Source organism: Colletes latitarsis, chromosome 2 (genome assembly GCF_051014445.1).
Source record: "Colletes latitarsis isolate SP2378_abdomen chromosome 2, iyColLati1, whole genome shotgun sequence".
NCBI lineage: Eukaryota > Metazoa > Arthropoda > Insecta > Hymenoptera > Colletidae > Colletes > Colletes latitarsis.
Window position 1 is genome coordinate 7,409,359 of NC_135135.1, and position 15,470 is coordinate 7,424,828.

General features: G+C 37.2%; 1 protein-coding gene across 17 annotated transcripts in view; it reads left to right on the forward strand.

The window, feature by feature from the left end:
• Foxp (forkhead box transcription factor P) overlaps positions 1 to 15,470 on the forward strand; it is a 408,547-nt gene that overhangs the window by 170,531 nt on the left and 222,546 nt on the right. For all 17 annotated transcript variants that reach the window (XR_013080796.1, XM_076779178.1, XM_076779089.1 and 14 more), the window contains one exon: positions 8,178 to 8,285. Coding sequence is in view for 13 of the 17 variants with exons in the window: in XM_076779089.1 (XP_076635204.1) it covers positions 8,178 to 8,285 (108 nt within the window). In the remaining 4 variants the exon portion in view is untranslated. The remainder of the gene's footprint in view (positions 1 to 8,177; positions 8,286 to 15,470) is intronic.

The window sequence follows — 15,470 nt, forward strand, 5'->3', positions numbered from 1 at the left end:
GAGGGTTAATATTTTAGCCAATCGTCCTTACGATAATAAATTTTAAGAGAAACAAAAATATATTGTTTAATCAACCAGTTCGTCCCCCCTTCCTCAAAGATAAGTGACGCGAGCATACCACAATGGATCTTTATCGGCGATGACGAGGTCGCGAAATCGATGAATCATTCGAAAATTGGGATTGTTTGCGCTCCGACGCGGTTGATTAGTTTCCTGTCGCCCACGTGGCAGCCAATTCTCGCGCGGAAAGAGCTCGAGGGCAATTATTTATTCGCTCGTATCGAAAACAAGATACGTGTAACGACGAGTCCGATGATGACGGCGTCGACGTTGCTCATCACAGACATTTGTTTATTTCCAAGCTGAATGCACAATGCACGACAACGTGCGACGGTCCCTGGCAGAACGTAGTGTGCGACACGACGACGACGACGACGACGATCGCGTCGGTGGGTCGCGTGTTTTGTTTGCGCGTTTCTTTTGTCGCGTGTATGTCCAGCTGCGCGCGAGACCGCGACTGCCTCATGCAAATGAAGCGCACAATGCACCTCAATAGCCTCCGCGTATTTATATATGCTATCCGGTTCATTATTTTCCACCGCCACTGTTTATTTCTACCGTACACCGTTTTGCGCGAACGTAACACGCGTTTTTTTCAGCGAACGAACGGTCTCGGAGTTGGTCAAAAAGGCGAACTCCCCCGGTTATCGATTCTCGAAACCTTATCGATACCTTATTCATATTTTACAGTATATCGATAGTACCGTTAGGATATCGATGAGGTTACGAAAGTTTTCGTACACCCCCTAAAATGATCGTTTGATTACAAATGCTGTGCCGCTTTTCCTCCATATTTTGCTCTTCCATCCGCTCCAAAAATATTCTACTTACGCTCGTCAATGAATAATACTCTTTAACAAAATTGTATATTCTCGTTTTCATGTTTTTCTGCGAATTCAATTCTCTTAGAACGGTTGATGTCACTGACTAAGGGTTTCCTCCGCGGCACATGACCACGATATCCAGATTTTCTTAAAATTCTTCGAATATTTTCAGGGTGTACCGTTTCCCCAAAATCATTTTCTACTTCTGCGGCTATTTTTGGAACACTCACTTTTGAATCTTGGCGAATAATTTATAGTACAGATCGAACATCTATTACTTAGGATTTTAGGACGACTACGTGTTTTATTTTCATATTTAGAAGCCCAGGTATTATGTTTCAAAAAATTTACTAGATTTATTAGGTTTACTACCTTCGTATTTTAGTGTACGAACAATTTTGTGACATACAGATTTCGTTTTTTTTCATTGTATAAAATATTCTTTAAAAAATCAATAAATTTTTATGTAGTTTAATTAATAATATCATACATAATAATAAATGAATATAATATTATACGAAATTGTTGCTTGCTTTCTTTAAAATTACTATTTTGGGGGTGTACGAAGACTTTCGTGATTGACTGCCATTCCTCATTGACTTGGGAGTTACAGAACCGTATAAATGTTATTCGTTAGTAATTTATCTTGAGGTTTATTAAATTAAGTGGAACACCGCACTTTATAATATATGAATGGGTAAATCATCCTTTTCAAAACATAGAAACGCATTGCATATATGCAATGTGTACAATCGAAGAACCTACTATAAAGAAATGACCATTTTCTCGGAATTTAAGTAAACCAACGAAAACCAATTGAATATTAAATATTGTTCCAAGCATGCTATGAACTTGTGGTCAACTAATATTTGCTTCGAGAAAGTTTTACATCTAAAACCTATGCCACTTTTATTTTTTGATAAATACAATTTGAATATTGCAGCCCTTCAATTTTGAATCCGAAATTTAAAGATAAATTTGTATCTAAAGTGCACCTCGTACTTAATTTTCTATGAAATATTCTGGTATATGTGGGTCCACAAAAAGTGATTATACATATATTTTGTAAATAATTGAATTGACGAGAAAATAATTTCCATAGTTAGGTCTACTCTCTAAGAATACACAACTTTACAGTGTTAATTTTTCACCTATAGCTATAGTTTCTCAAATATTGGAATAAATAGTTTTCCAACCCCCAACTTTGAAGGGTGGTTTCATATCCAAAACGTTAATCTTCGTCGTTACAAAAAATACAGATTTATATCGTACTAAGCATAAAATCGAATTTGGAACCCGCGTCACGACAGAACCGGCACTAAAGTTACATTTTGAAAAATATGTGACCTCCTTGCCTGAATCCCTCCAGTATCCACTTAAACCGTCCGGTTCGCCAAGGTTGAACTTCTTTTCACGCAAAACTATGACCTGAAAAGAGAAATGTCGGAAAGTGTGTCGAAACATGTCAAGTACGCGAAGCCAACCAAACCGACATTTGGAAAATTAATAAAATAAGCTTTCCAATGTAGAAACACATTCACTTTTACAATTCTCCTCAAATTACTCTTACAGAATTCATTACACAAATACAGATTCTATTTTTCAAATTTCTGGACATCCTCTAATATCATCCGTATTAAATACAATTTAAAGGTCATAATAAATATTTAGAACGTTAGGGAGAATTTATTTTTTATTGGACCCTTTAATCCGACTCTCAAGTCAAAATCATCCTGACCCACATATGGGTCAACGGACAGTAAACGCGTTAGCGGCGTATCGATTCGCACAACGGTAGCGACGCGTAACAGTGGTAATTCGCGAGAAACGATGATTAATTCTCTGGATCTCGTGCGATTATGCAGGAATCTATGATTCATCAGCTAGTTGCTTGTTCGATCTCGATCCATTCTCCCGTTCGAATGAAATTATAACCAGTGGCACTCCTATTTATAGTTTATACATCCGTCTATCGGAACTCGTTCTACGCGGTTGCAGCTAATTAGGGTTGCCACGTATTTACAAGCGCGAACTTGGACCGTTCTGTTCATAGAGGATCAAGACAAGAGGTGACTGGATGAGTTTGAAGGAATCGAGAGAGTTAGTGTCTATTTTTCTAAATAATATTTTTACTGTAAACTATGTAATTTAAAAAAAAAACTGCAGTTTGCGCAATATCGAGAATTTCAATTAGTCATTTTTCTATTTCTGACTATTTTATTTGTCTTTTTAACTTCAGCAGATAAATTACAATTTCCAAATGTATTTATCGTTTAATATTTGGTAGATATTCGAACCGATCTCTTTTCTTCGTTGCCACGGGTTCGCGTGCCACCCACGCAGAAACTCGCGTAGCTGGAGCAAGTTCGGGACGCGATTCTAATGGTTGCGCAATAAGTCGAGGATAGAAATTCGGCTAATTATACCGCGACGAGGTAATTTGATTAAATCGGCACAGCTGCATTATCGCGCGCGGCCAACTTTGCAGCTGTACATACAGGGTGTATCCCAACGTATAGACTCCGCTTTACCAGTCGATCGAGGACACAAAAGTAATAAAAAATGTCCATATAAACGCGTGCGCCATATTTTACCACCTTTCTAAAAAGTTCACGATTCTGGTACATTAATTGTTTTGTTTCAATTTTTATTTATTGACTGGATCCCCTTAAATGTTTGTAGAAAATTTCTAGATTAGACTTATTTGTATCCACATCCAGTTAAGAGTTCTTTTTATACTGAAGTAAATTACGTCAGTTTGTTACCCTTAAATAATTTGTTTATTTGATTATCGGGACAATGAATTTGAATTTCCAATATGGCTGTTTCTGTACTTTATAGTACTGCTCACCTTTATAGAAAATGTTCAAAATAGCCAAATTTGGATTGAATACAAACCTGCAGATATCGCGGCACAGTGTTCCTAAATGTTTTAAATATTCACTGGCGATAAATGTTGCTAAGGGGCTCCAAAACTAATAACTAAATTCTGCAAGACTTATCTATCCATTAGAAAATCGTTCGTTCCTGAACCGTCTGACAAAGATGGCAGACATATTTACGTAATTTCACACAAAATTTTGTCCCTCATTCGTTGAATAAAAATTAGAACTTGCGTCGTAAAATGCAATTATGTTTTACGCAGAACGAATCAGAACTGATCCGTACAACAGATTGCTCGAATAAACGTCACTAATAAAGCAGTACACTGTATTCTTACTGTGTCATCCATTAATCGAATAAAATTTTACCCATCTCTGCCGTCTGGCTACTTGGCTAAAATGGGACGGTGCATCATCATGCATAAATCACATGAGACGTGCACCATCCAATGGAACTTCTTCCAATAATTTATGCAATTGATTGCTCCAAGAATTGACACAAGATTGACCCGTTAATCTCTTCTAAAGGGAAACAAGAAGCCATCGAGGCATTGTATGCAAACAGTTTAATAAAATCTCATTTAGCGATTAAGAATTATTGGAGTACAAAAACGATTATAATTCGGAAATCGGGTCAAGCAGATATATCTGTATAATCTTGTCTCATTATTTCTGTGTCACCCATCTTTAAAGTGGGTCTCGCATTTTAGGGTACACCCTTGCATAATCGACGCGCGAGTTGAGATTTTTAACGATAACCGTGTTACACATCGGTTATTTCTGCAATCGGGTACTCTGATTCGCCACCCAAGTTTCGACTAAATGTTACGAAGCTAAAATAGTAGTTTTATTCGTAAATATTGCAGCAGATGTTCGTGCACCGCAAACGCATTATTAATGTACTCCGGCGTTGCATGCGAGAAGCGTAAGACCACCCGTTTTACTGTTACTTTAAGAACGAGAACCTGTGACAACCAGTCTATGCCTTGGAAATGACCACTTAGCATTTGATTCATGAATCGCTGCGATACCGCTACTTATTACCTCGGTGTTCGTAACAAGTGGGAAGTCACATTTTGAAGTTATGGCGTGGCTCGCGAAGTGCAATCCACCGTTGAACTCGGAGGCAGGCTTTCCCGTGGGAGCAAAAATTTCTGAATGCAATCTTTGCTTCGTCTTTTTATCAATTCCCTGATTTATGCCAAATCTTCTCGGTAAATCTTACGAAATCTTCATTTGTGTGAAATACATTCGATGACCTTTGATTCTGAAAATTCGAATTGAACGTGAAATTTATTTTCATCGAAGTTACAGATTTCAAAGGCAACGACTTTTGATTCAGAATATAGGTTATTTTATCGTGTGATATTTGTAAGTCGTATCACGCAAGAATTATCGTTTGCAATGTGGAAAACATTTTTTTAATATTCTATACTGGTGGCCCTTTTGTACAGATATTTCATAATTAGTCTAGAATGTCGACAGTATTTAAATAAAACAGAATCAATGCATGGATCACTTGTGTTAAATTGTGTACAATGAAACAGTTTTGATCTTTGTAAAATTCTAAATAACGCTATTGTGTGTCCGCGAGAAGTTAGCAAGTGGGTGGGTACAGAGGGAGTACTTTGTTTGCTCCACCTATCCCCACTTTCGACCAATCATCGAACGCTAAACTAGAGTCGGGAACCAATCAGACCTGCATTCCTTTCACTAGCCAACTTCTCGCGGATGCACAATACTTCCATTAGGAACCTTATAAAATAATAAGCAGACCATTATTGAATATTTCTGTTTATCACATTGTTAGTTGTTCACCCCTTCTATGAAGAGTCTTATAAAACAGCAATCATTCGAATATTTCTATTTGTCACATTGTTAGTTGCTCCATACTAAAGAAGGAAGAAAATTAGTTTTTGAAGTCGTAGAGAACGCTTGTGAAGCATCCTGAAAATGCAGACAAGAAGAGCTACTTTTTTAAACGGTCGAAGTAAAGAAGTTTTCGCTCCTTGCATTAAGGATCTTACAAAACAACAAGTACATAGAATATTTTTATTTATTACATCGTTAGTTGCTCCATGGTAAAGAAAATTAGCTTTTGAAGTCGTGGAGAACGCTTGTGAAGTTTCCTGAAAATACAGACAAGAAAAACTACCTTTTTAAATGGTCGTAGTGGTGGGGTATTTCACCCCTTGCATTAAGAATCTTATAAAACAACAAGCACAACGAATATTTTTATTTATTACATAGTTAGTTGCTCCATGGTAAAGAGAATTAGCTTTTGAAGTCGTGGAGAACGCTTGTGAAGTTTCCTGAAAATACAGACAAGAAAAACTACCTTTTTAAATGGTCGTAGTGGTGGGGTATTTCACCCCTTGCATTAAGAATCTTATAAAACAACAAGCACAACGAATATTTTTATTTATTACATAGTTAGTTGCTCCATGGTAAAGAGAATTAGCTTTTGAAGTCATGGAGAACGCTTGTGAAACTTCGTGAAAATGCAGACAAGAAACACTACCTTTTTAAATGGTTAAAGTAAAGAGGTTTTCGCTCCTTGCATTAAGAATCTTACAAAACAAGTACATAAAATATTTTTATTTACTACATCGTTAATTGCTCCATGGTAAAGAAAATTAGCTTTTGAAGTCGTGGAGAACGCTTGTGAAGTTTCCTGAAAATACAGACAAGAAGAGCTACCCTTTTAAACGATCGTAATGGAGAGGTATTCCACCCTTTGCATTAAGAATCTTATAAAACAACAAGCACATCGAATATTTTTATTTATTACATCGTTAGTTGCTCCATGGTAAAGAGAATTAGCTTTTGAACTCATAGAGAACGCTTGTAAAACTTCGTGAAAATGCAGACGAGAAGAGCTACCCTTCTAAACGATCGTAATGGCGGAGTGTTTCACCCCCTTGAACGGGGGTGTATCGAGTACGCGATTTCACGTCAGATTCCGGGAGTCGTGCAAACGAATATTAATATAATCGCTGTAACCAGAAATCCACGGGCGGGGTAAAGAATGATATAATAGCTGGCCCGTAAGGGATGCGTCCGCGACCGAGAGGGCGAACCGAAGACGAAGTGTTCTCATTATACCGGGTGATTTATGCGCGTGCCACCTTGCCGTCGGAAGATTCTAGGTTAGGAATAAAGGTAAAAGAAAAATAAGGCTTACGGGGTGCGAAGTCGAGAAAGAGCGGCGGTACGGGGGTGGCTACCCGTGGCCCGTGGAATATATTAGAAAAATAAGCCCCTTCGCGGAGGAGCATCGAAAAAAGTTTTGCACCGCGGAGTTCCAAAGATCGATGACTCTTTTCTTTGCAACTGGCTTCGCTTACTTGCTCGGCGAAAACACCGGAGGAGGAATAAATATTTTCTCGCGGAGCAAAAGTTTCCTTCGGCGATCTTAACGAGTCGCTGCGCTTTAATTTTTAAAGGAATCGAGAGCCACGAACTCGGTTGACTTAGGTCAACTCGTTCATTCTTAACACTAGAATTACTATTTTTTCATTCTTAACACTAGAACTACTGAAATTGTCAAAATGACTCGCTCGTAATTTCTAATGAAAATTGTAAAAAATTTACTCAAGTGGACTCTTGAAAATTTACCGTACTTTTTTTTATAAAAGAATGAATAAATATTTATTTATATTGTATCGTACATTTGTTCAAGTGTCTAGCGTTTCAATTTCTTTGGTACAAACAAATACACCATAATTGTCGGTAGTTCTAGTGTTAAGTTTCTATGTTGATCGCTGTACCAATCGTGTGTTTCTATTTCTATAATTCTTGGCGAATTCCTCGATGATTTTAAATATTGTTTCACGGAAAGAAATTTGATTCTTATGAATTAAAAGGAAAATATTGTGACACATTTTAAATTGAGTAGCAACAAAATATCTAGATATGAGATATTTATCTGGTAGAAAATTTCACGAATTTGGTCTGGATTATAATACGTGAACTTGATTTTTGTTTAACACTAGAACTACTGACAATTATAGCGTATTTATTTGTACCAAAGTAATTAAAGCAATAGATACGCGAAGAAATGCATAATGCAACGAAAATAAGTGTGTATTCATTCTCTTATTCAGTCGAGTAAATTTTTTACAAATTTTATTAGAAATTACGAATGGGTCATTTTGACTGTTTTGGTAGTTCTAGTGCTAAGGCAGTAATTAGTGTCTGCAACACCTTCGAAATATTCTTCTCATACCGAAAATATACACTAGCAAACACGAAGGAGAATTTATGCATTTGATAAATAAAAGAAATAAACACCGAAGTAATACGTCGAAGGGGATCGTTCAGGGGAAATTAATGGTTCTTTCGCGCTGATAGCCAATTTATCGGGCACGTTTGATTTCACAGCGATACTAACGGTGTGTTGTGGTTTCAGGGACACATCGGTGAGAATCCGTTCGACAACGGTTCGTGGGGAAAGGAGCAGTTTCAACCATCCGCGGTTCCTTGGCAGCTGAATCCGCGCGGCCACGCTCGTCCCAGTGTGAGTAGTCCAGCCACGTATCTATGTACGGTTTAGTCCCGGGTTCTCCGGTCCGTGGACGAAAAAAAAAAAAAAAAAAAATAAATGAAGAGGAGGAAAAAAGCAGAGGGTGGGAACGGACAATTGCAAAGGACCGCGCGAAGCAAAGCCACTTTGCTCGTAGAGAGAGAAAGAGAGAGACAGGGGGTGTATAACGCGCAGTCAGAATCCTGTCCGACACAAGGGCTCGGTGTCTGAAATTTGTAATTCCGGCTGGATAAGAATACTATCCCTCGGCGGAGGGTGAGTAACGACCGCGGAAAAAGAAATCCGGCCACTCATTGTGTCCGCAGGTAGCAAAAATGCTGGGGGCATCGCTTCCTCGGAGCATTTTCTCTCAGGAGTCGACACGGCCACCGCGTCGTCGTCGTCGTCGTCGTCGTCGTCGCCAACCGTCCGACCTACCCTTCCTCCTTCTGGCTCGTCCGTTGAAAACCACCCTCTTGCTCTCTCCCGAGGCTCGCCTCTCCCGGCACCGACTCGTCCTGTCACCCGGTATTTATAATACGCTTTGTTTTCCCTCGGCTATTTGTCTTGGGCTCTCGGTTCCTTCGCTAACGTTATTATCTCGCGTTTTATTTTTATTTAATTCCAGACCCGCTCCATCGTACCCCCGGTGCTCTCGACCGACCACTCCGTCGACGCCCGGCGCCGCCGTTACTTATCCGTCCGGACCCTTAACGAGCGAAACGTGTCCTCCGGTTTAGGGAAAACTTTCTGCTAGGGACAAGTTCTTTTTTCGATTCTCGTTCTCTCTCTTTCTCTCTCGTTTTTGGGCTCCCTTTGCACGCAACTTATTTGCAATTAATAAGACGATGGGGGACTGGCCATACCGAACGCGTAACCCTAATCTCGTCGGAGGAGGAGCCCGATCAGAGAATATTCTTGACGGGAACTTCGAGGTTTAGAGTTTTTTTTTTTTATATAGTCCGTTTTGTCAGTAGTGAGAAAACTAACAACAGATAGAGAAATAAACTTTATATACAGGGTGTTCGATCAACCCTGGAAAAAATTTTAATGGAAGATTTTAGAGGCCAAAATAAGACGAAAATCAAGAATATCAATTTCTTGATTGAGGCTTCGTTAAAAAGTTATTAAAAAATTAAATTAAAAAATTTCAAATCGTTCTGGAAAAATTATTTTTGGTTGCGGGGCTCAATTACAATCATTTTTGGTGAATACACATACCCCTAAAATCCTACCCACTTTCGAGAAAAAAATTCTTTACCCAAAATCTAATGTCATAACTTTTGAACGGATTGGACGATTTTAATGTTTCAAATTGCAAACAACGCGTATTTTAGCGAAGAATATGTAGAAATTCCAAAAGTATTCGAAAAGTTGTTCCTTGACTCCGTAATGTTAGAAAAACCCCATAAAAATGGTCCAATTTTCAAACAGCCATAATTCCTACAATAATGAATATATTTCAATGAAACTTTTTTCTGATATAGAACTCATAAGTACCTACAAAAAAGTATTACACAACTTTTCTGTAGGGCGTCAAACAAAATTACTAAAAATTAGAAACGAATTTTTAAGAAAAATCGACAGGTGGTAGGTGCCTAAATTTTTCAACGAAAAAAAAATTTTTCAAATCGTTGTGAAAAAATTATTTTCGGTTGCGGGGGTTAATTACAATCATTTTTGGTGAATAGACCTATACCCGAAATCCTACCCACTTTCTAGAAAAAAATTCGAGAAGGTGAAATTTTTCGACGAAAAAAAAAATTTCAAATTGTTCTAGAAAAATTATTTTCGGTTGCAGGGGCCAATTGCAATCATTTTTAATCATTAGACATATCCTCGAAATCCTACCCACTTTTTAGAAAAAAATTCAGTACGAACGGAACTTTAAATGTTAATAACTTTTTAACGAAGCCTCCATCAACAAATTAGTATTCTTGATTTTCGTTTTATTTTGGCTTCTAGAATCTCCCATTAAAATTTTTCCCAGGCGTGGCCGAACACTCTGTATACTAAAAATAACCAATGCTACAGCTAACAACAAATATAATTTTATGTATTCTGATACACTATTCTTAACACTAGAATTACTGACACTTATTGTGTATTTATTTGTATGAAGGAAATGAAAACGACAGATACCAATCATTTTGACCACTTACAGTAGTTCTAGTGTTAATAGAACGTAATTGATCATATTAGTTTTTAGGTATTTCCAATCAAAGATTCAATCATTCCTTAGTTCACTATTTTTTCTTTTTTAGTTTATATTCGTATAGCCAACAATTTTCTTTCAATCGTCGTCTTGTCTAGTATTGACAGTTTTATTCATTTTAGAGAAATTTAATGAACGAAACAAATCACTACGTTTGATACAGTCTCTTCATAAGTTAAATAAAATTTACAACTCAGCACATAATGCTAAATTTAACAAAAAATACATTCTTAGTAATTGAATCTTACAATTGCCCACTATTCACCACGATTTCTAATAACTAGACTGCGGATGTTTATGCATTTACGGGAAATTTTAATTTTCAAAAACTACAGAATGCATTTAATGCGCAAAAATATAATAAATACTTAAAGTAAGATACGAATTATTATATTTAAGGGTTGAAGGTTACAAAGTTCCTGTTTCATTAATTCTATTAATAAAAATATGAATTTACATAAAGATCCGCAGTCTACTAATAACAGAACCCATTGCTCTTATTATATCTTAACTTATTTTACTCCATTCTGTCTTGAAGCTGTCACACAAGCTGGAAAATGCGTTTGTGTCGCCGTTCGATCGAATTTGTGCCATAATAGTTCCCATTGGATCGAGATTCTGAGATTAAGAAGGCTAATTCATAATTTTAAACCGATTTTGTCACCCCAGTAACGTTGTGTCGTAGGAAGACGAAATTACGTATTTTAATTTGAATGCAAATGGAAGTGAATACTTCCTTTGTTTAACGCTCCATCTATTTTCCATCGAATCTCGTACATGGCGGTCCCGTAAAATACTCGCATAAAATCACTGATTTTCTTTCGCGTTTTATCAAATGTAAAATGCATTGGTCCAAAAATTTCCTAATGAATGCCCGTCTATTTGAACTATAAACTTCAAACTTCGACTCACCCACTCAATGCATTCTTCATTGGGCAATTGTCGAACTTTTATAATGTCATTCTCAGTCCAAACGTTTCCATTTATTTTATGGCTTTTTGACGATAATCTATTCATACAATCCTGTTTCTTGTAGTCTTTTTACTGTGGAACCATCTCTGTTGAAAGTTCGCTACTTGATTGGTCAGTAATTTCTAGAGATATTTTCCCTCCATTTTATTTATCACTACTGATTTAGTATTTTTACTATTTGACCTCAAAGGAAGAAATTGTAATTCTTGTTTTTATTAATTGAAATTATGTCTATGGATAGAATGACCCAAACATTTATTTTTAAAGTGGTGTAAGTCCTCTGAAAAAATATATTTGGCTAATTAATTCACCAAAAAACTTTCAACAGAGGTAAACTTTAATTCTTTAACATCATAAAGAAAAATAAAATTGATTTACACCACTATTCATATATCGAAGCAATCTATGCAATGTTCACTGTCGATTTGCTCGTAAAATATTAGAATTATTAAAAGTAAGCATGGGACCTTTCTCCTAAAGAATCTCACGCCCTACCACTTTAATTATAACTTTTTCCCCGTAAAATCAATAGCTCGCGAGATATTTGCAAAAAACGACTCTTCCAATCTCTGTCAAAATTCAAAACTTTCCCCATTGTATTTCTTTTTATTTGAAGCTTGTTTAACAGGGCTCTGAAAAAATATATTTGGCTAATTAATTCACCAAAAAACTTTCAACAGAGGTAAACTTTAATTCTTTAACATCATAAAGAAAAATAAAATTGATTTACACCACTATTCATATATCGAAGCAATCTATGCAATGTTCACTGTCGATTTGCTCGTAAAATATTAGAATTATTAAAAGTAAGCATGGGACCTTTCTCCTAAAGAATCTCACGCCCCACCACTTTATTATAATTTTTTCCCCGTAAAATCAATAGCTCGCGAGATATTTGCAAAAAACGACTCTTCCAATCTCTGTCAAAATTCAAAACTTTCCCCATTGTATTTCTTTTTGTTTGGCGCTCGTTTAACAGGGCTATCGGTCTTTCCAGGGTTAAATGACTGACGGGTTTGCGTTTTCGCGCTTTTATTTGCTCGCTCGCGCTCGTTTGCCGTTTGATATATCGTTGTTTCGAAGAATGAGCATTTCCAGCGAATCACCGAAAGCCGTGACGCAAACGTTGTATTGTAACGCAAGTAATGCGCGTGCTGGTACGGTTAAATAAACGAAGAGTGACGCGCAATCTAAATTATACGCGATAGGAAACAACGGGCGAACGGTTACACGCGATTTCCAAGACATTTAACGCAACAACGATCGTCGTATTTTACCTGGAAATTTACACGCCGATCCCCAACGGGGCAACATCCGCGTTCGAGGGTATCGGCGGAGTTTTAATTTTTCTATCGAATCCGTTGTTCGCGTTATTGCTCTGCAACGTCTTCATTCACCAGTCGTGCACTGCTCGCGATACAACTTACACGCGTGTAAAGGCGAAAAACGAAGAAATGGAAAAAAAAACGAGAAGAAGGAAAATAATGTTTATCTTGGCTTTTACGTGCGATAGGGAAGCAAAGTCGATGCCGCCCACGCACGTAGCCGGCTCTAGGAAAAAACCATTCGTGCCACTTCGCACGTATGTACGTGTGTATCAAGCTTGTTTACTGAAATCGTTTCGTCTCGGCGTGTCGAGAAACACACGCGTATCGTTGCACGCGAACGTACTGTTTAGAAACTCTTAAGACTGTCCGTACGGCCTCGATCGACGATACGTAGAATTTATTTTCTATTCCGAGTCGCGAACTTTTCCCCTTTGGAAATATACGTTGTTCCGAGCGCGGGGCCCATCCAGTGTGAAATATATTTTCGATTCGGTTCGAAAACGACAGACGGGAAAGAGAAAGGATAGAAACGTAGGGGGGTAAACTTAATTCGCTGACATAGGCGCGGATAAAGTCGTTTGAATGGTGGTTTAGCGATCGAACTTGCGATAAAATATCTTTACTTTATGATAAACCGTTTTGGTTGGGAGGCAACAGTTCCGATACGAGGGCTGGAACTGGTTTTGGAATCAATTTTCGATGCACTTTTGTGAGGAATAGTCGATATCGATGGAGTGTAAAGTGTTGTAAACGCGTCGTAAACTAGGAAAAGGTGTAAGCAATGTGAAAGATACGTAAAGATATCCTCGACATTTTTTCAAATTATAGGAAATATTCAATAGTTCAATGGAGTATTTGCATTTTTCGTAGTGTTTCGCTGGATTTATGTAGTTCGTCAGAATTTATAAATATTATTTGTTAACAATTTATATTGAATTTGATTGATGTAATGGTATCGATACACAATCTAATAAAATTCACATTTTAACCGTCAATTAATGGGTTTCGATAATAATAGATCCATTAAGCTACTGTTAGTACTAGAACTACTATTTGTACCAAAGAAATTAAAACGATAGATATTTGAAGAATTGTTTATTCACTCTTATAAAAAACTACGGTACATATTAAAATTATTTATTACATTATTAAAAATTACAAATGGGTCATTTTGACCAGTTCTAGTGTTCAAGATATGTAAGTTTAAAGTGTCGGTCACCAGTGACCACCGCGACAGCGGTCCAGCCCGTGGTTGTCACGATCCGTTTACATAGAAATATATATGGAAAATATAGCCATTTTGTTAGAATAAATTATCATTGAATTTTCTTCGTTTTTAACAGCACCTATAATCTTAGATATGCCCAGCTAGTTTATTGGAAAAAGATAGAAATTTCTTTAAATTTTTAGGACCCTGAACGGGATGATAAAATTTCTATTGAACTAACTTGTAAACTATAAGTATACGCGATATTTCGTTGCAAATGGCGGCGACGTTGATGAGACGTCGAGCCTGGAAGAAGAGGATGGAGAAGAAGATCGAGGAAAATTAACTTTCTTAACGTAACGCGCGATAATTCGTCAGAACGCGAAAGAAGGACTTGTACGCGAGAAATTATGCATGCAACGAACACCTATTTGCGGCTTTCTAAGAAGCTGACGAACGCGCACGTGTTGCGGCGAGTGGTCCGCGATTCCACAATACGCACGCTAACGTGCATTGGCACACGCGAAAAAGGCTCTGTGCGAACGGAGTATAGGCACATATGTAGTAGGAAAGGTATATGCGAACTATGAGATCATCGAGCGTCGGCTATGCTTGTGGAAACACTGACGTCAACAGTTTCGGGCTCGTTCCGCTGCCTCGCGAATGATCCCCGGCCAATACGATGATATCGGGAAGACTAATGCCGATCGTGCACGTGCAAATATTACCTGGCACTCGTTCGATCCCGTTCCATTAAACACCGCGACTGGTCGAATAAACTACGTTCAACGGCTTGCGAAATAATTAAATTCGCCTACGATTTATCGCCAACGATCGGTCGACCAGATTAGACCACCGCGAACGGCCGTTAGAAAGTCGCCATTTTTGGTACTCGTCGAAAAGATCAATTTTTACATTATATTTTCATTACATTAACGTTTAAATAAGTACCTAATAATTACACTGTATCTTCTCAGATGACTAAACATAAAAATAAATTTTTGAGTCCTTGGTTCACGATTGCATAATAATTCTTCATTTTCAAAATTGCTCCAAATAGAAAACTGCAAAGAAGTGTTAGAAAGTCGCCATTTTGGTGCTCGTCGAAAAGATCAATTTTTACATTATATTTTCATTACATTAACGTTTGAATAAGTACCTAATAATTACACTTCATCTTCTCAGAAGTTGACTAATCACGAAGAATATATTTTTAAATCCTTGGTCCACAATTGTATAATAATTTGTTATTTTTAAAACAGCTGCAAATGGAAAACTGCAAACAAGTGTTAGAAAGTCGCCATTTTGGTACTCGTCAAAAAGATCAAATTTTACACTATATTTTTATTATATTACTGGTAAAGATAATTGCCTGAAAATTACACTATGTCTTTTCGAAAGATGACCAAACATGAGGAATAAATTTTTAAATCTTTGGTCCACGATTCTATAATAAT